The 27,889-nt window shown below is 36.4% G+C and overlaps 2 protein-coding genes and 2 pseudogenes across 3 annotated transcripts in view; 1 reads left to right on the top strand and 3 right to left on the bottom strand.

Annotated features, from left to right (window-relative positions):
• The window catches only part of LOC146138748 (syntaxin-8-like), a 30,088-nt gene extending 15,842 nt beyond the window's left edge, over window positions 1–14,246 (bottom strand). Inside the window, exons 1-2 of the mRNA XM_083393484.1 lie at window positions 13,289–14,246; window positions 12,857–12,951 (exon numbers count right to left, since the gene is read on the bottom strand). Of these exons, the coding sequence (XP_083249610.1) occupies window positions 12,857–12,909 (53 nt within the window). The 5' untranslated portion in view covers window positions 12,910–12,951; window positions 13,289–14,246. The remainder of the gene's footprint in view (window positions 1–12,856; window positions 12,952–13,288) is intronic.
• On the top strand, window positions 4,910–5,584 carry LOC146138749 (glutathione S-transferase Mu 3 pseudogene; annotated as a pseudogene).
• A 123-nt stretch (window positions 14,247–14,369) lies between the features above and the next one.
• On the bottom strand, window positions 14,370–16,559 carry LOC146138747 (tRNA ligase complex-associated NAD(P)H dehydrogenase PYROXD1 pseudogene; annotated as a pseudogene). The gene is made up of 2 exons (XR_014501400.1): window positions 16,535–16,559; window positions 14,370–16,030 (listed from the first exon to the last, which is right to left on the bottom strand). The product of XR_014501400.1 is annotated as a tRNA ligase complex-associated NAD(P)H dehydrogenase PYROXD1 pseudogene (transcript).
• Window positions 16,560–22,571: 6,012 nt separating this feature from the next.
• On the bottom strand, window positions 22,572–26,079 carry LOC146138746 (tRNA ligase complex-associated NAD(P)H dehydrogenase PYROXD1-like). Its single transcript, XM_083394030.1, has 2 exons — window positions 26,020–26,079; window positions 22,572–24,615 (listed from the first exon to the last, which is right to left on the bottom strand). The coding sequence occupies exon 2, from the start codon at window positions 24,574–24,576 to the stop codon at window positions 23,095–23,097; it is 1,482 nt and encodes a 493-aa protein (XP_083250156.1). The 5' UTR covers window positions 24,577–24,615; window positions 26,020–26,079; the 3' UTR covers window positions 22,572–23,094.
• Window positions 26,080–27,889: the final 1,810 nt, after the last annotated feature.

The raw sequence follows: 27,889 nt of genomic DNA, 5'->3' as shown, positions 1-27,889 counted from the left end.
ATCTTAACATGCCTAAAATATAAATGTATAAAAAAAAACACAAACCACAACTAACAAACTAATTGGCAAATTTCCTGATTACGTTATGTAATCTCAAAGGTTTTTTTTTAACACATGGGCATACGATTTTACGGTCAAGGGCGCGTTCAGCGTAAAAAGTCAGTAACCCATACTCCTTGGTGTTTAAAACCAAAACAAAAACTCTACGTTCTACAAACTCCCCTAAATTTGGGTGACTAAACATACTACACTAAGCTAAAAACTATTAAAGTCTTAACGTGGTAAGATTTAATTTATTTTCAGCCAAGCGATGTACTTATTTTAATCTTTACGGTCACGCAGGTAATTGCGCTAACTATGTTTTTTTTCTTCACCTGGGGTAAATTTTCTCGTTTTAGGGGACAATGAGCTATCAATCAAAATATCCACATCAGACAGGAGAGAAAAAGTGTGCAAGCCATAGGTATTTGTGACCTACTTTCCTAGTTCAGATTAACTGCTAATTCGAAGTTAGTCATCTAGTGTCGGTAACATTATTTATCGCGAGGATAGCTAATTTAATTAATTGGCAACATCCTTATCTCTTAGTAACTTCATTGTTACATCATAACTGATATAATTTGCTACTCGTTTTTTTTTAAATTGAACCATTTTATATATTGGGGGTAAATCTAATATTTATCTTTTTTAAAAGGGTAAAATATACAAATAAGGTTAAGAACCCCTGCTTTAAGAGGTTTTGCGTGGAGAAGCGATCACATATTTTGTCGCCGCTCCTGTTGCTCGGCGACTTAGTCCCCGAGGAGCAAAAAAGCCTATTTGAAGCGACACTGACGACCTCAAACTAAAAAAAACAGGCTCTGCCTTTTAAATAATCGAATGCTTTTGATAACCTTAAATAGTGATTTTCAACACAAACCTTGCTATCCTAAAACCAAACAGAAACAGTGCTACTGAGATAAGGAAATTCGCCAAAAATGATTTGATACTAGCAACAGACGAAACTAAACAATGAAATATATGAAAAAATGTAAAACCATAAATTTAACAGCTTCTATTGGTCTAAAGTTTAGACTTTATAGACTCTAAACAAAAATTGTATGCATCCGACCTCGGTCATACCGGGACTGTCGCTCCCCCAACTAAGTTATTCACAGACTCAGTGGGTAGAAAGTGGAGAAACAACCATGGCACCGTTGCCAGCTGTACCCTGTTCGTACAATCGTACACACAACCCCAATTGTAGGGGGAACCATAGGCCGTGTTTTCTTTACGGTATTATGGGCGCCGTTATCATTGGCCAGTACGACTCCAGAAGGGCTTCATCACAGAATATACATGGTGTATTTGTATGTTTTAGTTGCTGGTTTAAGGTTGTGAATAATACGTTAAGAAAATACAGCTGTTTATATCGACAAAACGGGGAACAACCGGGAACATGGATGTTATGGGTTACTGAAATGGGACACGAACCTCAAATTACCGTTTGGCAATGATCATAAGGATTATAATGTTGAAGAGATGATGTGTCATTGCGTTTGGCTCGGTTTTTATCCAAACATATATGCACATTATCCCGCAAATTCGTTTTTGATTTTCGTGGTTTAGGCGCGTAAGAATACAAGTCCGTGACTACTATTAACACGGTTTCCACGTACACGTTTATGGACGAAATCCGAGAAATGCCTAACTTAACGCGCAGTTTGGTGCAGAAACAAGTAAACCGCATTGTTGTAGGGTATTTTACAGCATATATTTACGCTACATTACAGTTTGATCTTATAGTTGAAAATTAGACAGAACTTTAGCTGAGCAGAACAGTAACGCCAGAACTCATGTTAATCTAAAATCTAAATAAATATAAATAACGTTAAAAGTAATAACTTTAAAACGTTATAATTGTCCGGGGTAAAAAAACGATGTTTTTGTGGTTTGGATAAGCAAGCTGACGCGTCACAAATAAAGTTGCGATAAAAACCGTTCAACAGAGAAATGTTTAAACGCCAAAGAGCTTTTTTGATTTAAAACGTTGCAATTAAATCGCCGAAATGCAGCATATAAGCAACCGTAGTGGGCAATTTTTATTTCAAAATTTGGCGTAAGTGGGTACACAAATAATATGTCAAAATTGAATTTATTAGTCCTAAATTTTTAACAGGGTTCATTTTTTGGAATTTGGATTAGTTCAATTTTTAGGCGGAAGTACAAGTCCTGTTTCAGTTTTGGTTTGACAAATTTAGTTTTTTTTTTTTAATTTTGCTCGGTTTTAAAAAAAACTATAGTCCTTAAGGCCCTCAAAATGTAATTCAATAACATTATACGTCAGTTATACTAAAGGGTATTATTAACTAAAATCAGGAGTTCACAATCAACTCTAGAGGATTCAAGTCAGCTATAGATGTTCGATGTGAGTTTAGAAGAATTACACAAAACAAATATTGTTTATAAATACCACAAAAAGTGTTAGTCATTATAGCTTTTAGGTACAACATAGTGTAATTTAATAAGCTCATGTCAAGGTTATACCACTGAGTATCGGACACATTCTTATTAACCACCCAGCTTTTAAACACAATAGAATGCCATACGGACTAGAGCCAAAATACATCGGGGTTTAGCTTTATCGCTTTGCGTTGCATACACAATACTGGCGTTGTTTTCATAAGTTGAAAAAATAACGATGATGACAAATAACTATTTGCAGTAAATAATGTGTACCAAGTCAAAATCAGTAAGGGGTAATGCTTGTGTTTTAGATGTAATTTAGCCTCATTTAGTCTCAAACAACTGCTAAACTGCGAAGCTACCCTAACACAGGAAAAAATGCGAGTTTACCCCTCAATTGTTTTTTGCTTGAGAATCACTGCTATACGGTATGCTGTTGACGCGGTTACGTGTTGACCCATTATATGGCAAATTCGTTTTTAAGTTTCGTATTTTAAGCACGTAGTCCGTGACCGCTATCAAGGCGCTTTGCACGCACACGTTTGCGAATGCAGCAATAAATACAAGAAATCCGATGCGAAAAGCGCAGTTTGTTGCGGAAACCAGTAGGTGGTATTGTCAATGTTAAATAACAGTGTTCCAGCTTAGGTACACTATGCACGGATCTTTAATGTAGCTTAATGATAAATGTCAAAGCCCTTTTAAAAGCGATGTTTGAATATATTTCAGTCACACTATAATTGATGATGGTACAAGCGCGTATCGAAACGTCTTTATCAAGATGATGTCAATTTATTAGTTTTTTTTGGCTCTTAGATTCATTATCATGTGTTCTAGCTGTTGGGCAAGTTTTGCGTGGTATGCTAAGTATCATGACTTAACGATACACTGGTTGCCCGAGGTAGGCACGATATTATTTGTAAACATCAACGCAGTTTTCGTGGCACAATCCTTTTCCGATATACGATATTAACGAAACGCCGTGTCGTATTTCATTAACCAAAAACCTACAAGGAAAAAAACATATCAGCTAAATCTTTTCTAAAATTCTAGCAAAAGCACCCGCCAGGTTAAAAACTGTCGATATACGTCAATTGGTGAACCAGTCGTGCTTACAACGTCACAATTACGATTGTTATTATTCGAAGAATCAAGCATAGCTTCAGTCAAACAGAGTTGTCGAAATAAAAATGGCAAGAACAAAAACGTTAGGACTCACTGAGTTAGATAAAGGCAGGACTAAATGGCTCTTTCGTTACTAAAGATGGCCGACACGCGAGATAGATCTTTATGCGCCTATTTAGAAAAACAGGGTGTTAAATTGTTAACTTTTTTTCGGTTTAAGGTTTATTCTTTGAGCTTGGTTTAATTCAAAAGTTTGGGTTCGTGGCTGTTTCGGCCTTGCAACATTTTTAGCCGTTGGTAATTATACATAAGGAATTCTAAATTAGAAACACTCAGTACCCCAATGGTTTTAAACATTCGTGCATTTCATAGGCGCCGGTTACCACGCTATTCGTCTGGCGACTAAATAACGATTTCGGCTTGGAAAATTAAACGAAAACATTACCAGGTAGCCGCACAAGTTTATGACAAAATTCAACTACATTCAAAGAATATTTAAAAAAAAAGTAGGTGTTGAAAGGCTGAATCGCTCGACCATTTTTGCGCGTATAAATCGAAAACAAAACAGCCTTGATCAATACAACCAAAAGTTGGTTTTAATTTTTAAACACACGACTTAAGCTGCACATAAAAGAAAGCCAAATACTATTCAAATATTGTTTTAAATGAATGAAAGTCAAACAACTTTTAAAGATTCAAAACTTTGTGGCAACGCTGATTACCCGAACCGGTTTACAAAACAAATATGATTGATTAGGCGTCCTAATTACACAGTAGAACAACTAAATGTAGTCACAAATGGTGACAAAACGTGTAACAACTGTAACGTGTAGCTCATCCATTAATACTCCATCAAGGCAACATGCTTTACAACTTTACGTGACCGGGTCAAGATAGTTTGTCACGATCAGGGCTGCGAAGTCGGACTCGGCACTCGACGGAGTCGGGTTGTTTTGCTGGAGTCAGACTCGGGACTCGGTACTCGAGTAAGACTACGAGTACCGAGTCCGCGTGCACAGTCCAAGTTTAAAACTGATATGGCCGTTAGTTGTAAAGGTGGAATAGCATATGGTGGATATCTTCTAACCGTGTATTGTAAGTTTACGTATTAAAATCCACCTTAAATTTTAAAAAATCCATCACAAATTAGTTACTAAAATGAGTGAAACAAAGGCTGTAGAGTCGCTGCTGGACTTGAGATTCAACGAAATCGCACGTTTAGCCGGATTCGAACTCGACCTCGGGATTCGGGAGTTGGCCTCGCGTTATTTTTAACCGACTCTGGTCCGCTTTGTTACAGAAATCGGTTGCGATTGATTATTATAGACGCCACTCCAGGATGACATTAACTTTAGGCTACTGGGACGTGAGGGCCTACAACCAGTCGATTATCCTCATATTGGAGTACTTGGGCGAGAAATACGAGTTTATTGGAAGAAGTACGAGCGGCGAATCAATGAAGGAATGGTTCGACGTCGAAAAACCAAAGATGAAAAGCGTTTTCGACTTTCCAAATCTTCCCTATCTAATTGACGGCGAGACAAAACTTACCGACAGCTTTGCGATCATGAGGTACCTTGCTAGAAAGCACAACGACCTCCTACCATCGACTGAGGAAGAAATACAACAAGCTGATGTGGCACAAGGGGTTGTACAAGATCTCAGATCTAATCTCACAAGCGCCGTGTACAACAAGCACATCAAATTCGAACCGGACGGTCGTAAAATCTATTTCGGTTTGGCTTCTAATAAGTTGGACGGCATGGAAAAGGTCCTTAAAAGGCAGGCGTGGATTGCAGGGGAAAAGATGACCTTCGTTGATTTCGCGTTGGCCGAACACTTGGACCAGTTGCGCTTGTGCTACCCAGGTGTGCTGGACAAGTACCCGAGTGTCAAGAAGTACGTGGAAAAGTTTGATGCTGTTGAGAAGATAAAGGAGTACAGGGGCTCGTCAAAGTACAGTCCGTTCCCGGTGTATGGTGTATTTGCTCAGTGGGGTGGGAAGAAAGAATGACTTTGAAGAAATTATAGCTCTTCTAATCGCATTGAAATTATACATACAAGCTGTATTGTTTCCATATAATACTTTATTATATCCTTTTCCTATTTGTTTGATGTATATTTATGATGTAAAAATATTGTGAATAAAATATACAAAACGCTACATACGAAACAAATTGAAAAAATTCAAAACATTCAAATAGCTACCATGTCACTGTAACTTTACGTTCAGCGAAGAATTTTTACAGATTTTTTTAGTTAATATGGTAAAATAATTATAATATTATAAGCCGACATTCTGGCTTAATAGACTTATCGCCCTGTCGGCTTCTATCAATTATTGCACAATTCTCGTTTAAAGTTATACCACACTGTTCCATTGCAACACAACAACAAACATTGTACCAGTTTTTAATCTTACTAAAACCGCAGGGGTGGCAATCTAAATAAAAAAAAATCCATCGACGAATTCCAATGGTAAACGCAGTTTAACCGAATTTCCCAGTAAACACTACTCAAAACGACATCAATATCGGCCTCTACCTATATAGTGGTAATCAGTAAGTTAACGTCGATTTTTCAGACAAAAAATAAAAACACAGCGTTCTCCGAGTTAATCTAAGATACTTCAAAACATCAATCTTTTAGAGGCAGTAATGAATAGTGGAAGAACGTTTTCGCTCTAATTTATCTAATATTTAGTAGATTTTTTTCGCGGACGGTTAGTTTGTTTTCGACTTTCAACGATTAAAAAGCAAAATGAAAATAGCGATTATAATAGTAATGTTAGTTAATCTTTTGTAAAGATCAATCAAAAGAGAAAATTTCAATATTGATTTGGTCCAGCTAGCACAGTATAATGACAGTTTTATGGAATAAAATTACCAAAAAGATACTTTTAGTTGTTGTAGTGACACTTTCGTAAAAAATACTCAAAACAACACAGTATCAAATGACTGACTAAAAATTTAAGGTAAAAATCTGTTTTAATTCAGTATAAGAACAGCATAAGTATTCTGTTTACTTGAAGTTGATGTTTGACTTAAATATGTAAAACACCAGCGACATGTGAAAAAAGTAGGAACCCAGATGTAAAACAAGAAAAAATATGTGTGGTTTACAAGACCATATAGTTCATTTAACACTGCTTTAGTGTGGTATGTTCTAACTTGCATTGCACTTCTATGGCGTATACTAAAGATGACTATTACCAAACCTTAGGTCGTCAAATAGTTTATAAATCGAAAAAAAGTTAGAAAATAGAAAAAGGCAAAGCGCGAGGCATTGAAGTGAACTGAACGGTATGTTAGCATGTTTACACAAAGCAAACATCGTCAAAGTATTGTAAATGTTGCAGGCACTCGACTAAATACTGCACTGCACAGCGAGATATAAGGTGGTCAGTTAACATTGCAAGGGTGATAGTGTGGTAAAGATTGTTCAAATTTGGCTGACGGCAAGGTTGCAGGAAATAGACGGAAATAGACAAAAATAGAAAAAAAGTGAAAGCCGCGATAGGTTTACAAAATGAGTTAATATTGGTTTGGATGTTTGAAAGTTGAAAAACATTAATGACGGTTAAATTAGAAAAAAATTCTTACAAAATTGCAACTGACGTGAACTTTCAGTAATGAAAAAGAATTGCTTGCAATATTTTAAGAACGGTTGTGCACTAAAATGCTTGGGGAAAAACTTAATTTGCACAGCGGGATGTATTTAGTGTTTTACTTAGCTCTAAAATAATATAAAGACTTCAACTATTTTAGCGTGTTTTCCAACATATTTTAACGCTACACAGCAATATGAATATGGATTAAATAAGGTAAAATATAGTCCAAATGTTTGCCATTTTAGACGTCGGCTCAATACCGTTAGCATCATATCTCCACCAGCCACGTTGCTGTACGAATATCGCGCGATTTCGAGACTTACGTGGCCCTAAGGCAAATCATGCTTTACAAAAACCTGAAAATTGTTGGAGGATGGACATAAAAAACTGCACTGAACTGTATTCTACGTCCTAAGCTTCGTCTTAGTGTAGTTGCTTTATGTAAATGCGAGTATGATTAAAGTCTTGTTTCAATATATATATATATGTTGTCTGCAAGTTTATTTGCTAGGTCGTTTGGTGCCCGTAAAATATACAAACTAATAATACAGTTTAATATTATTTTATAAATTAGACAGAATTTTATCTGAGCAGAACAATAACGTCAGAAGTCATGTTAATCTAAATAAATATCAATACCGTTAAAAGTAATAGTATATAAAATGACGTAGCTATTTTACAGTAAAAGCAAAAGATAGAAAAGTCATGGCTACTGCAACAAATCATGCTATAGTTAATTTTTACGTGTTAAAAGAGCATTTTAGCATGATAAAAGCGATTGAAGGGTTTATCGCAGTTTATGTATTTTCTTTTTATTGTAATACTAAACTCAAGCAACCTGTTTAGCTTATAGAGGGCTGTAGTTACGAGTGAGAAGGCGCTGATCCTTTATACGAGAGCTCACTTACAAGTCCTTAATCTGACTCTTAAAGAACAGGCCACTAAAATACCTGCCCTTAACTTCTTGAACTCTAGGCAAAGTCACTTCACTCGATTGATAATTGCCCGTTAAGCATATTCACAAATCTCAGAAACACACGATAAAACGAAGCGGTGATTCAAGCCGCTATCAGTAAGACGTATTCAGTCGAAAGCTTCAAGTAGAATCAAATGCGCACAGTTCGGCGTTTTGGTCACGCGTCAGTGAACAACGGTCACGTGCATAATGACGTCAAATTAGACAAAAATCAGGAATATTGCATCTTAAATGCTACAGCCTGTGTTTCAGATTTGCCAACCCCAAAAATGCCTCTGACTATCGGTTACTTTGACGTGCGTGGCATGTGCGAGCAGATAATCCTGATGCTGGAATACCTGGGAGAGGATTACGTGCGAAAGGTATACCCGACCATAGTGGACGGCCAGATCAACTTCGGGGCCTGGTTTGACGAAGAAAAGCCGGCGATGGACAAGGTGTTCGACTACCCCAACATACCCTACATTATAGACGGCGAGGTGCGGCTAACGGAGACCTTTGCCATCATGAAGTACCTGGCTCGAAAGTACAAAGACTTGCTTCCAAACTCCGGGGATGAGATGCAAAAATGCGATCAGGCCCAGGGCTTGGTTGAAGACATTCGCGGCCGATTCATAAAATCTTGTTTCGATAGGCAAGTTCGGTTTGAACCGGACGGACGCCAAGCAAATCTGGCTTGGTCTCAGGCTAAGCTGTCTTACTTTGACAGGCTGCTGAAGAAGCAAGCATGGTTGGCCGGCGACAGGCTTACCTTTGTCGATTTCGCCATGTGCGAGTTTCTGGATCACTTGTGCCTTTGTACTCCTGAAGCCTTGGATGGTTTCCCGCAAGTTGCAGAGTACAAGGAGAGCTTCGAGAAGCTTCCGAGGATCAAGGCTTTCAGGGAATCGTCGAGATTTAAGAAGTACCCGGTGTTTACTATGAACGCGCACTGGGGCTACGCGCCAAAGCAGTAGGGAGCAAATGAAGGTTTTAATTTTGTCCTTAGCGCCAATTTTTCGTCGATTTAATTCGAAGCAAGAATATCAAAGTCAATATAGAAGTAGGTATCATTCTTAACGTTTGTAATACCTCTTTATTCATTTTCAACCCACAGTGAGGAGGCACAATCAAAAATAAATAAAGAGGTATTCGAAACGTTCAAAATGATACTTATTTCTGTATAGACTTTAATATTCTTACTTTGTCTTACTAAAAGCTCCAACCATTATGCCGTATAATTCGAAGCAGATTAATAAAACGTGTTTTAGGCTGCTTTTTATCGGACATAAAATGTAGGCTTATATAATTATTTGTTTATTTTAAATATAATATTTTGTTTATTTTAAAATATAATTATTTGTTTATTTTAAATAATTGTTTGGAAAAGTAAGCTGGATATAACTGTTTAAAAATGCTTCTTTCTTTTGGTGAATTTACACGGACAAAAATTCAAAATGGGTGGATAACCGAATACCATATAACTATTTCTTTAGCCAAAAATGTCTAACCAAACGAATTTCGTGAAATAAATTTAAAAATGTCTAAATAGCTATAACGAGAACAACGACACAAATTCCTCGCTTAAACGTTGACTCTGTTAATCTGAAGTCCAATGGGCTATTTAAATATTTATGAAGCAAGTTTTTTGGACCCCTTATTCGGTCGGGTTTATAGAGCAACTAATCCACGCTTATACAGTGAAGTGTAGTGCAAACCGTAATATACAAATAAAAATCTAGAACAAATTAGCTGACACTACAGCAGGAGTGGCCAACCAGTCAGGAACCAGCAGTTTCATTTCTTACTTGGTTAACCGCTAAGAATCACGTCTTGCACATGTGCAGAAATGTATATCACCATGCTTCTTCCTAATATACATATCTTTGTTTAGCTAGATTTTATTATAGATGTTGCACACTAACAATATTGCGTATAGGCTACATTTGAGCGAATTTTGTTCACACTGCAGGACTTCTCAAATAAATTCATTCACGCTGTCAAACTTTCCTAATTCTGTTTTAAATTGACTTTACAAAAAGGAATAGGATCTGAGAAGGGTGGATCCCCTAATTTTGTATGGTAAAAAACGTTACGCCATGAATTCGGTCTCGTGCGCAAATATACAACGGAGATCAACCATGCATATTAAATACAATGAACGAGAAGGTCACAAAACATTCGCTGTCCAAGAGTTGTTAGAAAATTGCCGTAATCAAAAAAAAAAAAGTTTATGCGGAAACAATACTCAAAACATACTGGACAACATGTAAAGTCCAATTAATTTCGTGCAAAGTACGGAAAATATTTATAATTGCGGTTGAAAAAGTCAAAAGCGTAAGCAGACGATAAATTAACACTCCTTCTAAAAATGCTATTTAACACTCATCCTAATAATTTAACCCCAAAGCAAAAGCCGCATGCCGGCTCGCGAGCGGCTTTGGGACGTTTCCAGATTGGAAAACAAATCGCGCGAAAAAGGCAGTCAAGCGCGACGCTGTCACGTTTCTCCTGGTTACCACAGTCTGGCTGTGTAATACAGCAAACCTATGCGACTACCATTCTGCATTGCAAGTAACTTTGCTATTTGTTCAAGGTTTGTTTGACGCAATAAAGTTTTATGGTGTAGGAAACTAAGAACCAATATTTTACTGTAACCTACTAGAAAAGCCTAAAACAAAGTCAAGCTGTCTAATATGATGACTCAGCAAATCTTCTGTTCAGGTTTTTTATTACTGCAGTGAGTTTGTGCTTTAATAGAGCAAGATTATTGTGAATAAATATTGACTATTAGAATATTACATTCTAATTTCACTAGAATCTTATAACAATACTTTCTGCTGTAAATAAACAGCACACAAGTGGTGCCCAGTGAAACATATAGAAAGTACAACAGGTGACACAATTAAGCCATTCATATGGATATACTTAGTGGTGGGATTGAATCTAGTTAACAAACAGGTCATTTTCAAAGGATAAACATTCTTTTTGGTGTTCTCTAAAAACACATAAATTAGGTAATTATAGCCACTTTAGGTAAAACTGAGAAAGATTCTTTCTTGCAGAACTAAATTCAAACTGTTTACTTTAAGGCAGGGATGTCCAACCTGCGGCCCGCCTGAAATTTTTGTGCGGCCGGCTAGTCATTTTCACTCCCAAGTAGTAATAACTCTAAAGGTCAATACTAGGCCAATACCCGTTATAACTCTAAAGGCCAATACTTAATCTTGAAACTTAATAGGTTCTGCAGCCCATTTAATTATTTCAAGTTTCAATGCGGCCCACTATAATAAAATGTTGGACATCCCTGCTTTAAGGCAATGGTTTGGGCAAACTGGCGTGAACCAGTTAAATTCTATTACTGGGTATTTTGCAGAACTGAATATTTAGCCACATTTTGGCAAGATGCGACAGTGACTGAATGCAATTAAAACATTATTTGTATATAAACTAAACAAGCATATTGTCATTATCATTATTTTTTTAAAAGTAACTTCTGTATTTCTGTTAAATATTGTCATTTTTTTTAGTTTGCTCCAGAATTTTATTAGCGGCCACATTAAAAATGACAACTGTAATTGCATACTGGGATATCAGGGGTCGTTGTGAGCCTATTGTTTTGATGCTTGAATATTTGGGAGTGAAATATGAGAAAAAGAAATATTTATTCGAAAAGGACGGAAAGGATTGCTTTGACATCTGGTTTAAAGGAGAAAAGCAAAAAATGGGGTCAGATCTAGACTTTCCAAATGTCCCTTATCTAATTGACGGCGATGTAAAAATGACAGAGAGTTTTGCAATCATGAGGTACCTGGCGAGAAAACATGGCGCTCTGCTGCCACTCAGTGAGGAATCTTTACGAAAATGTGACGTTGCACAAGGAGTCATTCAAGACTTAAGAATCGGTTTTATCAATGCTGTTTATTATGAAAACGTCGATTTTGAAACTGTAGGACGACAAAATCTACTCAAGGCGAGCAAAGAAAAACTTGAGAGATTCGAAAAGGTTTTCAGCGCACACCAATGGTTAACTGGTGACCAACTGACTTTCATCGATTTTGCTCTGTTTGAATATTTAGACCATTTGCGTCTTTGCTTTCCCGGTGTTTTAAATGATTACGCAAATGTCCATAAATTTTGGAACAATTTTCAAAATTTGACAAATATCAAGGCATACAGATCATCAGAAAGATTCAAAGAGTTCCCTGTATTTACTGTCTCTGCAAAATGGGGATATAGACCAAAAACATAAAGCTTATTTGAAGCTGTGCCAAAATTAAACTGCAGTTATGCTGATCCCCTGTCAGTAATCATTTAACATACTGTAGTGCTAAAACTAAATTGTGCTTCATGAGTATTTCTTTTGTTTTAATTTTTTTTCTGTATCTGTAAAGTGTGCTATTGTTGTTTAAAATGCATGATGTTTTTGAAAAACACCTGTTTCAAAAAACTGTCCTTAACTCCTTAGCACATGGTAAGGTTATGTCAAGTACGCAAAAAAACATCTTTATTAGTTTATATTTGTCATTGTGACATGTTACAGGTTATGTGTGGTTATCAACACGACGAACATTAAATAAATGTTTAACACACTATTTAACAATTTAAATATTTTAAAATAACCAAAGTTACTACTAATTACAAATGCCTTCTTATATCTGAATAATTATACTTAATATTAACATTTTACAAAAATAACGCCAAGCGGTTTTTGAACTTACGCAGAACGCGATTTTGCAGATTTGATCAAATCCAGCTTTAGCTTTTCTGTCATCGCTTTTAGGTTCAACAGGTCCTTCTTGATGAGATTGTTAAGCTAAAGCATTTACACATAGAAATTAAAAATATGGATAAAAGAGTATAAAGGCTAGATGTTGTAGTTAGACATATAACATCAAAGCCTATACAGAAGTGGGTAGCATATTTTTAACTTAATAATTATTTATTCATCACATTCAAAATATGCTACCTACTTCTGTGTGGCTTTTGATATTCGTCTATGGATAAATATCACACTTAACTTATTTAAAAATATAATATTTTTTATAGCATACAAAAAAATTTTATGCTTGAATTTTGTATAGACAGTGACACAGATAAAGTAGTGTTTTAGTAAAAAAATATGAGCAAGTGTTCCAAACCAGTGTACTCACATAAGATACATTTCCTCCAGTCCGTGCTTCAGAGTTGCGATCATTTATCAGTTCAGCTATGTCTTGGCACAATTGCTTACAACTGGAATAATCAGCAAGCCTAAAAACAATGGCTACTGTTTAGTTTTTGCCCTTGCAATTTAATTAGCAGACTTCATTAGACTAACACAATAAGAACTGTATTCGGTATCACAATAGAAACTTTATATCTACATTTAAAAAATAATTAAAATAGCCTGCTGCCCTTTTAAAATAAAACATTATTACTCTACACCAGGGGTCAGCAACCTACGGCCTGCGGGCCGGATCTGGCCCGCCGATGAAATTCATCTGGCCCGCTGCCTCTTTGACAAATTAGGCACGATTCCATTTTAAATACTTTTTAACTATTTTAACTACGTAAGCGCGAAAAATTTCTTTTGAAATATATATCAGCGCTTCTTAACCGTTGCGCCGTGGAAGGCTGCCAAGTGCGTTGCGGACAAACAGAAAACGTATTTACAAATATTGGATATATATTTTTTAGCACTTGTTTATTTTTTATTGTCGGCAATGTAGGCTAATGAAAACTTGCAAGAAATGGCGTTATACTAAAATAAAATCGCCCTCGCTTTGCTCGCCAGGTGTGCCCGGACTTTAAAAGGTTGACAAACACTCAACTAAATTAACTAATGTTATTGCGTTTCCTCAAAGTAGTTTTATTACACTTTTCATTAGTAGTCTGGTGGGCGCTGAAAACAGTAGTTTTAACATTTTAATAACATAATTATTATAGTTAACATTCTGTGCGGCCCGCAGAGACCTTTCTGAGGTTGGTTTTGGCCCGCGACTACAAAAAGGTTGCCGAACCCTGCTATACAACATCAACTCCATAAAAAACAAATGTTGATGAGTATGTAAAACAAACAACAAAAAACAAAACAAATAATCAGCAAGCTTAAAAAACATTGGCTACGGTTTAGTGTTTGCCCTCACAATTTAGTTAGAAGACTTGATTGGTTGATAAAAAAATAGGAACTTTATAATCAACATTTTCAAATTAGAAAAAAAAAATAAATACGATAGCCTGCTGCCCTTTTAGAATAAAATATCATTAATCTACACAATCAGACAACTCCATAAAAAACAAATGTTGATATCATTATGTAAAACAAACAACCCCAAGTTTTAAAATCTATTAGCATTCAAAGCAAAAAACAAACAAAATACCACAATTTAAAATTAATCAAAATAATCTGTAATATCCACATCGGGGTCCAAAAGGTCTTCACCTAACATAGAAAGATCAAGTCCATTTAAAATTAGGTTTTCAAAAGTCTCTTCCAAGTCGGTTTCGCCAATGAGTACTGCACCTTGCATTCTGCCGCTCAACATTACCACTTTGATGTATTCTTCACCGGGGGTTGTACGAACAAGAAACTCCAGACCGGGAGAGTTTTCTATATCTTGGGCGTTGTAGCGTCCTAGGAGAATCACTCTCTTTCCGAAAAAGTTGGTTGCGTGAGCGAAAAGATCAAAGCAAATATCCGGAATGACATCTTGGGCTTTTGTTTCGGCTGATTCATCGTTGTGATGTGCGACCATGCATTGCGCGGCAAACATCCCCATTTGTCGCGCCTGGGTCCAGAGTCGCATTTGGTGCCAGTGGTCAGCACGAGGCCACCGGGAGGCGCTACATACATCACCTGCAGCGTATACATCATTCAGTCCGACCACCCGCATGTTGAGATCAATATCAACCCCACCGTCCTCCATTATTGTGCAACCTGTGTCTTGCAAAATTTGAGTGTTGGGGACCACTCCTGTTGCACTTACGACAAAGTCACAGCCTATTGTTTTGCCGTTTGTCAGTTTTGCAAACACTGGCCAACTGCTACCATCTGACTTTTTATCCATTTGTTGTTCAGGTGCAGTGAGACTCTCGACTTCGCATTCATATTGCAAGCTGATGTTTTTCTTTTCTTGCAGACCTTTGAGATTTAACGTTGTGTGCCAATCGGGGCCCAAAGCACCCCCTGTAAATGTTTCAGAATCCACTTTATTATCGTTTGCTTTTTGATCAAGCTTGTAAGTCATACGCCTCATTTCAGGTACACCAGAATCACCAGGATTTTGCTCCATTGTAAGAAGGGGAAGGAAAAATTGTGCCGCACCGGGGTCGAAAAACACCTGGCCGATCGCTTTATCTTTTACCACCCAAACTACATTGCAGTGTTGGACCTGAAAAACAAGTTCGATTGCGATGCCGCCGTTGCCAACTACAACAATTTGTTCTGCGTTTTTGAGCTTTGCATCAAACTCAACAGCCGTGCCAGTGTCTCGGATGCCAATCACATTTTTGTTTTCAGGAAAAATGACGTTGGATCTAGCGCCAGTACAGATACAGACCTTTGTGTAGTTAATTACATCCCCATTGCTTGTAGTAATAGTTTTACTGGCCGTGTCTAACTTTTGTACAGAACAGTGAAGCACAGTAACACAGGGGTTAGAGTTAGTGTAATCCGCAATAGCCGTTTCCACTACGTCAAATGACACCAGAGTCTGAGTTAAATCGCGGACATTTCTGACAGCTTTGATGAGTGGGGAAGCTGATATGATAATCACCTTGGCCCCTGGGTTATAAGCTACAAGAGTTTCAGCACACGAAACACCAGCAATGCCACCACCCACTACTACAAACACTGGTCTTCTTGATCCTTCCATTTGCAACCACCACACCCTCACGTTTTGTATTTAATTGAGCTGAACCAAAATAGGTGCAATTAAACAACCAAAACATTAAGTTTAGATAAACACAAATCTTTGGAGACTGTAATCAGTGTCCAATATTATACAGTACTTTTTAGTTAATACCTGGCTACTGCCCTTATCATTAATTTAAATAATTATAAAAATCTGCCAGGCCAGTCTGCACTCTCTGGCAGTGCACATAGAAGATTTTTAAAAAAATCTTTAATATGTGCACACATCAATTTTCAAAAAAAGGTTGTGGAAAGATTTCCAACCTCTAGCACACCTGGAATTGTGGTGCGTTTGGGTGTGGGTAGGTTAAGCAATATTATTAATAATGCTTTACCCACCCTCACCCAAACACTAACCGACATCCTAACCCAAATATTGTGCGCTGCTTTGGTTTCAACGATGTGGTAGGATTCTAATCCAGCGCCCAAATAGTTAACCTAATCTATTGTTATCTACAACACAATGCAGTACTAAAACAATTTAGAAAAAGCACTTCAAACTCACCAAGAATCCGGCATGACAATCTGCCATCTAACTCTTGCTTGAAGATTGTTTTGATTCTTTTAAGCTAGCGCGAAAATTACTCAAAGTTGTGCAAGTGGAATCAGAAAACATTTACGTATAAGGTTTAGAAGTCATTGCTGAATGATTTTGTGAAAAAAGCAACCATTCAACTGCGGGAAATTGAAGAAAATTTATTAAAATAATAATAATAATTTTTGGAGTTTTTTTGGGGGGGTAAGTACAATGATTATTAACGCCCTTTCTTATACAAAACTTAACACTGTACCTTACGTAACAGTTCAAAACAAGAAATGTAAACACTGACTATTTCGAGCGCACTTTATCATCAGTTTTTCGATTGTTGCCTTGTAAAGTTGCAATATATATGTGGGGAATGAGATCGGTAGTTGTTCCATACTAGGGTGGTATCGGTGCCGACCAGACACCGAATTAATTTTACCATTTCAGCCCTGGTTTACGATTTAAAAATCGTTGATGAACAACTTGAGCTCGGGGTAACTACAATTCTCAGCGCTCAAGCACATTTTGGCGTTATAATGTGGAACAATTGCCTTTGGACGTTTCAATTTAATGTATTTTGCAAGTTTAATAATGTTATTTGTTATCGAATCGAACAACGGCATTTTTTGCCCAAAGTATTGCGTATCCTATTAACGCCCACAGCAAAACCACAGCAGGAATTTGGTTCAATGTTTTCAACTTTAAAAAAGACTTCATGGCGATCTGTTGTTTCAAATGTTAAATTAAATGTTAACGCTTAGTAGGCTACAATGCAAAGATGTTTACTATTTCACATCCTCTGTGAATCTGCAGTTGCACTATAGGTAGGATTCGTGTAGGCTTACTTTAAATTACTGCGCAACATATTCGTCAATTAGTTTTAAAGCGATTTGGTGGTAAATTTGTGGACTCTTATTTCACGTTTGCGTCAAACTGTATCGCATGGCACACTTTTTCAGGCGCGGATCTAGGAATTTTGTTTGGGCGGTGCCATGACAATGTTTTTAGAAGACGCCACAAAGTTAAGTCATAACGTAACGTCACAAAATTATATTAAATCGTGACGTCATAAAGTTATAACTAAAAGTGACGTTATAAAAAGTAGCCTTATAGACACCCACAGTTCTTTCATTTTATTATTGTTTTAAATTGGACAGGTGTTACCTTAATACAAAAGCTACAACGATGTTATAGATTCGCGCTTAGCGCAAAACGCCCTATGTCGTTTAAGTTGCTCAAACTTTTATTTTCGAGGGTGGGATGAGAAGCAAGACGCCTATGGGCTAAAGCAAGTTTATCAAAAATGGATAAGACATCCTAGAAACCCAAGTAGGCTTTTTGCATTTACTCATTGCTTCTGCAGATGAAATGTTAAGAACGTGTATTGCGCGTAGAAGAAACACATCACAGTGCAACAAAACTGAAAAGCACGAAAAAAATACGAAACGGAATAAAGCGAAGCAACGTGACACAAAAAATAAATATTGCTCGATAAAATATATTGTGAATTGTCACTCCTGCACAAAAGTCAACAAACAGTTACCGAATATCCTTTAAAAGCCTTTTAGCATGGCAAAACATATTTAAGCGTGGTAAAGTTCGGTACGCAAAATTTGAGCTAAGATTTAAACAAAACGTGTATGGCAAAGTTGACGTTTATAGCAAGAAAAACTGGTAAACTTTTTAAAATGATCTTACCAAGTCAACCCACAGTTTTTTTGTCGGTTTAGGAAAAGTCGTGCAGCTGCTAAAATCAAAGCTGGACGGAAAGCAACTAAACGAATAACAATTAGTAGCTGATTGCAAACGACAAAACTCGATGAAATTTTTTTTTATGGAAGATTGTTAAGGGAAGACGAAAGTTTTTTTTTCGAAAGTTTAAAATTTACCTTTCAAAATCGAATCGTTAGATTACAAAATCCTGGCTGAAATTTCCTATTAATTTGGTATCGAACGGCACCGATAGCACCGTAGTATCGGATAAGCATCAATGCTACCACATGGTATCGGAATTGATCCGATATTGTCGAAATAGTTTTCACTCACAAAGCCGCAAATTAAAATCCAACTCTAAATGCGTTACTCATTTCTCGCAGATGAACTTACATGGGCAGGTAGAGTTATCAGAGTCAACAACCGCTTGGTGGCGCACCATCAGCTTGAGAGTGCTCCAGTCTTAAAATCCACGAGCTGAAATATGAAACCAACAATAATAGAATTATATTGCATATAAATTAACAGGCAGCATAAAACAGCAAAGCGCACTAGTTGATTGAATCATTAACCGTTTATATTTGCGTATTATTACAGTTGTTCTCAAACTTTTTCATGTCGTGGACTCCTATAACCACTATTCAAACTCTTTCTCCTTAAAAAAAACTGTAAATTTGTCAATACTCGGTTGAGTATAAACTCTTGAAAATGACAAGCTTTCAGGCGCTATATAAGTGCCAAATTTTTAGTAATTCTCTACTCTTCTTCGCTAAATGGTATTTTGATGAAAAATAATATAATAAAAGGCACCCAAAGCGCATTGTGACTTTATGATAATTGTACACTTCAGTCATTTTTTTCTCGCTTGCGTAAAATAGCTGCACTGTTTAGATTTTGAATACTCACCCCTTACCAAGCCGTTTTTAATTTCGTCAAATTTAAAAACTCCCCCTTCAAACTTCAAAGTTCACCTAGGGGGTAATTCACCCCGGTTAGGAACCTCTGACATATTATATAACTGTTTATGTGATTGTTTCCGCCGTATTCAAGGTAGGTAAGTGCAAAAAGCATTACGTGATCCAGTTTTGTAGTGGACACCATTTTGTAGTGGAATCGAAAAAAACGACATACGATAAAAAAATGGATTTCACCTGGTACTTTAGGCAATTCATTGAGAAATCGTGAATTGTGGTGCTTGTCGGAAGTCAAACTTCTACATATCGAAGCGCACAAGTTGGACACTTCCTGGTAGGTTCGGTAGATCTGCGTTTAAACAAAATTCGCGTTAACACAAGACAATTTTTTTAAGATTTCTCAATTAGGTAGAAAGTTGAAGGGAGGCTGGAATTGTAAATATACAAGGGAAATCAATTATAAATACAACGAATGAGAAGGTTACAAAAGCAGTCGTTGTCCTAATGATGTGGGCAAATTGCCATAATAAGAAGACGTGTTAATGCTGACAAAATTCTCATAACTGGCTAGGCATCATTGAGGTCAAACGAGTTTCAGGCAAAGCGCGATAAATAATTAGATTTAGTCAGTTGAAATAGGAAAAAGTGTAAGCACACGATAATTAACACTCGTTTTCGTAAAAAAACTCAAACAGAACTATAAAGCCAAAGCGACATGCGGCTCGCGAGCAGCTTGAGACGTTTCCAGACTGGCTTAAAACAAACCGCGCGAAAAAAGCAGTCAAGCGCGACGCCGTCACGCTTGGTAATCACTGGCCACGTGACTCCTGGTTAGCACAGTGTTGCAGTGTAATACAGTAAACAATGAGACTGCATTCAGATAATTAACGTGGCATGCTACATTGCAGGTAATTTTGTTATTTGTTCAGTGTGAACAAGTTTTGTTTGACACAATAAATTTTTATGGTGTAGAAAACCACTAAAAACAATTGTTTTACTGTAACCTGCTAGGAAAGCCTAAAAGCAAACTTAGCAAATTTTCTGTTCAGGTTTATCATTACTGCATTGAGTTTGTGCTTTAAAATAGAAAGATTATTGTGAACACATATTTACTATTAAAGTATTACATTCTAACTGCATTTGATAGATTTAATTTATAAAAAAAACTCACAAGAATTTTGTTTATTTTTAAAAGATTTTAGCTAGAACTTTATTTTTAAAAGATTTAGCTAGAACTTTAGAACAAGACGTTTCTGCTGTAAATAAACAGCCCACAAGTGGTGCCCAGTAAAACGTATAGCTAAAGTACAACAGATGACACAATTAAGCCATTCCTATGGATATACTTAGCAGTGAGATTGAATCTAGTTAACAACCAGGTCATTTACCTACCCATTTTTAAAAGACAATCATTCTTTGTACTGGTCTTTAAAAAAACAAATAATTTAGGTAAAATCACTGTTTTCAAAAAGCCACTTTAGCTAAAACTAACCTCAATATAAAGTGATTGTTCCTTGCAGAACTGGTTGCAAATTTTTCACTTTTAGGAAATGGTTTGGGCAAACTGGCGTGAACTAGTTGAATTTTATCACTGAATATGTGGCATAACTAAATATTCAACCTCATTTTGGCAAGATGCAACATCACTAAACAAGCATATTGTTAACACATTTATTGCTTAAGTCAGAAGTAACTTCTACATTTCTGTTAACTATTCTCATTTTTTTAGTTTGCTCCAGAATTTTATTAGCGGCCACATTAAAAATGACAACTGTAATTGCATACTGGGATATCAGGGGTCTTTGTGAGCCTATTGTTTTGATGCTTGAATATTTGGGAGTGAAATATGAGAAAAAGAAATATTTATTCGAAAAGGACGGAAAGGATTGCTTTGACATCTGGTTTAAAGGAGAAAAGCAAAAAATGGGGTCAGATCTAGACTTTCCAAATGTCCCTTATCTAATTGACGGCGATGTAAAAATGACAGAGAGTTTTGCAATCATGAGGTACCTGGCAAGAAAGCATGGCGCTCTGCTGCCACTAAGTGAGGAATCTTTACGAAAATGTGATATTGCACAAGGAGTCATCCAAGACTTAAGAATCGGTTTTATCAATGCTGTTTACTATGAAAACATCGATTTTGAAACTGAAGGACGACAAAATCTACTGAAGGCGAACAAAGAAAAACTTGAGAGATTCGAAAAGGTTTTCAGCGCACACCAATGGTTAACTGGTGACCAACTGACTTTCATCGATTTTGCACTGTTTGAATATTTAGACCATCTGCGTCTTTGCTTTCCCAGTGTTTTAAATGATTATGTAAATGTCCATAAATTTTGGAATGATTTTACAAATCTGACAAATATCAAGGCATACAGATCATCAGAAAGATTCAAAGAGTTTCCGGTATGGACTCTCTCTGCAAAATGGGGATATGGACCAAAACATAAAATGCTTATTTCAAGCTGTACAAATATTAAATTGCAGTAACCCTAATTACTTTGTCAGTAATCATTTAACATGGTGCTTAAACGAAATTGTGCTTCATGAGTATTTCTTTTGTTTTAATTTTTTTCTGTATCTGTAAAGTGTGCTATTGTTGTTTAAAATGCATGATGAATGATGTTTTTAAAAAACGCCTGTTTCAAAAACTGTCCTTAAAAACTTAGCACATTGTCAGGTTATGTCAAGTTCAAGTAGACAAAAACATCTTTATTAGTTTATACTTGTTAACTAAGTGTTAAACATACAATTTAATAAAAACTTGTAAAGTAAACTTGACTTTAATCAAAATTACACCTACTTCCAAATGCCTTCCCAGATCTCAATTATAATACTTAATTATGAAATTACAAAAATATTGCCAAGCAGTTTTTCGTACTTACGCAGAACGAGATTTTGCAGATTGGATTAAATCCAGCTTCAGCTTTTCTGTCATCGCTTTTAGGTTCAACAGGTCCTTCTTGATGAGATTGTTAAGCTAAAACATTTACACATAGAAGTGAAAAATACATGGATAAAAGAGCATAAAGGCTTGAGGTTGTAGTTCGAATAATTATTTATTGAACACGCTGAAAAAATGCTACCTATGTATGGGCTTTGATATTCGTTGATATTAATAAATAACAGATTTAACTTATTAAAAATATGATATTTTTATACAATTAAATTTGATGCTATAATTTTGTATATATAGACATTAACATATATAAACTTCTGTTTTATCACAAAAAAAAAACATTGTACTCACATAAGATACATTTCCACCGGTCCGTGCTTCAGAGTTGCGATCATTTATCAGTTCAGCTATGTCTTGGCACAATTGCTTACAACTAGAATAATCAGCAAGCCTAAAAACAATGGCTACTGTTTAGTTTTTGCCCTTGCAATTTAATTAGCAGACTTGATTAGACTAACACAATAGGAACTGTATTCGGTATCACAATGGAACTGTATAATCTACATTTAAAATTCAAAGAAAAAAATAAGTAAAATAGCCTGGTGCCCTTATACAATAAAACATTATTATGCTACACAATCAGACAACTCCATAAAAAACAAATGTTGATGAGTATGTAAAACTAACAACAAAAAACAAAACAAACAATCAGCAAGCTTAAAAAACATTGGCTACGGTTTAGTGTTTGGCTTTTGCCCTCACAATTTAGTTAGAAGACTTGATTAGTTGATAAAAAATAGGAACTTCATAACCTACATTTAAAGATTAGAAGAAAAAATAAATAAATACAATAGCCTGCTGCCCTTTTAAAATAAAATATCATTATTCTACACAATCAGACAACTCCATAAAAAACAAATGTTGATATTATTATGTAAAACAAACAACCCCAAGTTTTAAAATCTATCAGCATTCAAAACAACAAACAAACAAAATTATACCAAAGGTCAAAATTAATCGAAATAATCTGTAATATCCACATCGGGGTCCAAAAGGTCTTCACCCAACATGGAAAGATCAAGTCCGTTTAAAATCAGGTTTTCAAATGTCTCTTCCAAGTCAGTTTCACCAATGAGTACTGCCCCTTGCATTCTGCCATTCAACATTACCACTTTGATATATTCTTCGCCGGGGGTGGTACGGACAAGAAACTCCAGACCTGGAGAGTTTTCTATATCTTGGGCGTTGTAGCGTCCAAGCAGAATCACTCTCTTACCGAAAAAGTTGGTTGCATGAGCGAAAAGATCAAAGCAAATATCCGGAATGACATCTTGGGCTTTTGTTCCGGCTGATTCATCGTTGTGATGTGCGACCATGCATTGCGCGGCAAACATCCCCATTTGGCGCGCCTGGGTCCAGAGTCGCATTTGGTGCCAGTGGTCGGCACGAGGCCACCGGGAGGCGCTACATACATCGCCTGCAGCGTAGACATCGTTCAGACCAACCACTCGCATGTTGAGATCAATATCAACTCCGCCATCCTCCATAATTGTGCAACCTGTGTCTTGCAAAATTTGAGTGTTCGGGACCACCCCTGTTGCACTTACGACAAAGTCACAGCCTATTGTTTTGCCGTTTGTAAGTTTGGCAAACACTGGCCAACTGGTACCATCTGACTTTTTATCCATTTGTTGTTCAGGTGCAGTGAGACTCTCAACTTCGCATTCGTACTGCAAGCTGATGTTTTTCTTTTCCTGTAGACCTTTGAGATTTAACGTTGTGTGCCAATCAGGGCCCAAAGCACCCCCTGTCAATGTTTCAGAATCCACTTTATTATATTTTGCTTTTTGATCAAGCTTGTAAGTCATACGTCTCATTTCAGGTGCACCAGAATCATCAGGATTTTGCTCCTTTGTAAGAAGGGGAAGGAAAAACTGAGCAGCACCGGGGTCAAAAAACACCTGGCCGATCGCTTTATCTTTTACCACCCAAACTACATTGCAGTGTTGGACCTGAAAAACGAGCTCGATTGCGATTCCGCCGTTGCCAACTACCACAATTTGTTCTGCGTTTTTGAGCTTCGCATCAAACTCAACAGCCGTGCCAGTGTCTCGGATGCCAATCACATTTTTGTTTTCAGGAAAGATGACATTGGATCTAGCGCCAGTACAGACGCAGACCTTGGTGTAGTTAATTACATCCCCGTTGCTTGTAGTAATGGTTTTGCTGGCAGTGTCTAACTTTTTTACAGCACAGTGCAGCACAGTAACACACGGGTTAGAATTAGTGTAATCCTCAATAGCCGTTTCCACTACGTCAAATGACACCAGAGTCTGAGTTAAATCGCGGACGTTTCTGACTGCTTTGATTAGTGGAGAAGCTGATATGATAATCACCTTAGCCCCTGGGTTATAAGCTACAAGAGTTTCAGCACACGAAACACCAGCAATGCCACCACCCACTACTACAAACACTGGTCTTTTTGATCCTTCCATTTGCAACCACCACACTCTCACGTTTTGTATTTAATTGAGCTGAACCAAAATAGGTGCAATTAAACAACCGAAACATTAACTTTATATAAACACAAATCTTTGGAGACTGTAATATGTGTCCGATACTAACAGTATTATTTACTTGATGCCTACTGTCCTTATTATTTAATTTAAATAATTATAAAAATCTGCCCGGCCAGTCTGCATTCTCTGGCAGTGCACACCCAAGTTTTGTAGAAAAAATGTGTGCACACCTTAATTTCCAAAAAAAAGTGAAGAAGATTTTGAACCTCAGGTGTGCATTAAACCTTGATGACACACCTGAAAATGTGAAGCGTTTTGGTGTGGGTAGGTTAAGAAATATTATTAAAACAAAAATGGGCGCTGGTCTAGAATCCTACCACAGTTCTAAAATCAACGCACAAAATTTGAGTTAGGGTGCGGGACCTGGGCGAAGTTTGCGCGCTGGATTGGTTTTGGGCAATATCTCCAAAAGTTGTGACGATACAAAGTTGAAATTTCTACACAATCCTTATATTGCTTACATCTTTCCAGCAATCACACTTTTAACGAAAAAATATTAATATTCATTTTTATGAATATTAATATTCAGCTATATTAACACCTAATTTTCAAACTTTCTCGCTAATTTTTTCACGAAATAAACTACAAGACATACTCTTCAAAATGAGCCATCGCTTGTAGTCAATATCAATCGGGCTTTGCTTCAATATGCGATCAAAAATTTCATAACTGCTCAAATTCGACATATGGCCTTTCGATTTCAAATGCCCCAAATACCATCTAATATTCACGTTAGAGATCTGAAATTTTCACACACGCCTTATAATAGCGATGGCTCATTTTGAAGAGTATGTCTTGTAGTTTATTTCGTGAAAAAATTAGCGAGAAAGTTTGAAAATTAGGTGTTAATATAGCTGAATATTAATATTCATAAAAATGAATATTAATATTTTTTCGTTAAAAGTGTGATTGCTGGAAAGATGTAAGCAATATAAGGATTGTGTAGAAATTTCAACTTTGTATCGTCACAACTTTTGGAGATATTGCCCAAAACCAATCCAGCGCGCCAACTTCGCCCAGGTGGGTGCGGGTTAGCGTTTGGGTGTGGGTGGGTCAAGTATTATTATATTCTTTGTTTAATAATAATACTTGGCCCACCTTAACCCAAACGCTAACCCGCACCCTAATCCAAATGGTGTTTCGTTGTGGTAGGATTCTAGACCAGCGCCCAAAAATGCTTTACCCACCCTTACGCAAACACTCACCGACTAACTAAGCCAAATATTGTGCATTGTTTTCAAAATTGTTTCAACGATGTAGTAGGATTCTAGACCAGCGGCAAATGGCTAGGTTTACCTTTTACTTATCTGGAACACAATGCAGAACTAAAACAATTTAATAAAAGCACTTCAAACTCACCAAGAATCCGGCATGACAATTTGCCAACTAACTCTTGCTTGAAGATTGTTTTGATTGTTTTAAGCTAGCGCGAAAATTACTCAAAGTTGTGCAAGTGGATTCAGAAACTTTTACATATAAAGTTTAGAAGTAAATACTGAATGATTTTGTGAAAAAAAAAAACTATTCAACTGCAGGAAATTGAAAAAAAAATTATCAAAATAATAAAAAAAAAGTTTAGCAACTTTTTTGGTTGAAAGTAGAATGGTTGTTAACACTCTTTCTTAACCAAAACTTAACACTGTACCTTACGTAACAGTTCGAAACAAGAAATGTAAACATTGACTATTTCGAGCGCACTTTATCATCAGTTTTTTTAATTGTTGCCTTGTAAAGTTGCAATAGATATGTGTGGCAGTATCGGTACTTGTCCGGTACTAGGGTGGTATCGGTGCCCATACTTCTCAACGCTAAAGCACATTTTGACGTTATGGAACAATTACCTTTGGACGTTTCGATTTAATCTATTTTGCAAGTTTAACAATGTAATTTGATATCGGATCGCAACTTTTTGCACTGTTTCACACTCCCTGCGGTACCAGAAGCTACACAGCACAAAAGCCATCACAAAGAAATACAAAGGCCAAAATAAACATATTTACGACGAAAATTAAAAAAAAAAAATTATACCACAATATTAAGAATTCTTTATACATTATAAATTTAATAAAAAATTATAAAAATTAAAAAAAATATTAATATTCATAATTAATATTTGCAATAAAATAAGGAAAAAAAGCTTGATCCATTATTTTACCAAACAAATTCGGGTTGCGCAAGAAAATACCTTTCCAGTGATATAAAACTTGATATAAGTTTAATGGGGGAAAGTATTTAATAGCGCCGATAACCGATATTAATATTCATAACCGATCGCGGCCATCTTGATACTGCTCCAGACTGCTCGATTCTAATCTTTATCGCGGCGATTTTTAAACGGCTCCAGTCTAGTCAATTCGACTCGGAATCGAACAAGATTTTTACACGCTGCTTCTGTCTACTCTATCTTCTTAAGGAAAGGAATTTTGAAGAAAAAATTAAAGTTTAAAAAATTCATATTTACAACTACACAGACGAAATATCGTGATTTTTCATCCTGGTAACATCCGGCCAAAACGATTCGATATTGCCAACTGCCCCAATAATGACCTATATTAAGAGGAGGACAGTGGTCACACCTTTCTAATGATACCCCATTTGTTATAATTTTGGCTTGGATAAGTGGTTCAGTCGGCGATAGACGATAATCGATATTAATATTCATAACCGATCGCGGCAAATTTTCAAATGGCTCTAGATTGCTCAATTCAATTTGAATTTGAACGAGATTTTCACACGCTACTTTTGTCTACTCTATCTTCTTAAGGAAAGAAATTTTGAAGAAAAAAATTAAAGTTTAAAAAATTCATATTTACAACTACACAGACGAAATATCGTGATTTTTCATCCTGGTAACATCCGGCCAAAACGATTCGATATTGCCAACTGCCCCAATAATGACCTATATTAAGAGGAGGACAGTGGTCACACCTTTCTAATGATACCCCATTTGTTATAATTTTGGCTTGGATAAGTGGTTCAGTCGGCGATAGACGATAATCGATATTAATATTCATAACCGATCGCGGCAAATTTTCAAATGGCTCTAGATTGCTCAATTCAATTTGAATTTGAACGAGATTTTCACACGCTACTTTTGTCTACTCTATCTTCTTAAGGAAAGAAATTTTGAAGAAAAAAATTAAAGTTTAAAAAATTCATATTTACAACTACACAGACGAAATATCGTGATTTTTCATCCTGGTAACATCCGGCCAAAACGATTCGATAT

Source organism: Ascidiella aspersa, chromosome 7 (genome assembly GCF_963924565.1).
Source record: "Ascidiella aspersa chromosome 7, kaAscAspe10.2, whole genome shotgun sequence".
NCBI classification, from domain to species: Eukaryota; Metazoa; Chordata; class Ascidiacea; order Phlebobranchia; family Ascidiidae; genus Ascidiella; species Ascidiella aspersa.
Note: the sequence above shows the minus strand (reverse complement) of the source record. Positions and strands in the feature narration are given on the sequence as shown.

Bases quoted from the DNA above. Each gene is read 5' to 3' on its own strand.
- LOC146138746 (XM_083394030.1), bottom strand. From the start codon at position 24,576: ATGGAAGGATCAAAAAGACCAGTGTTTGTAGTAGTGGGTGGTGGCATT.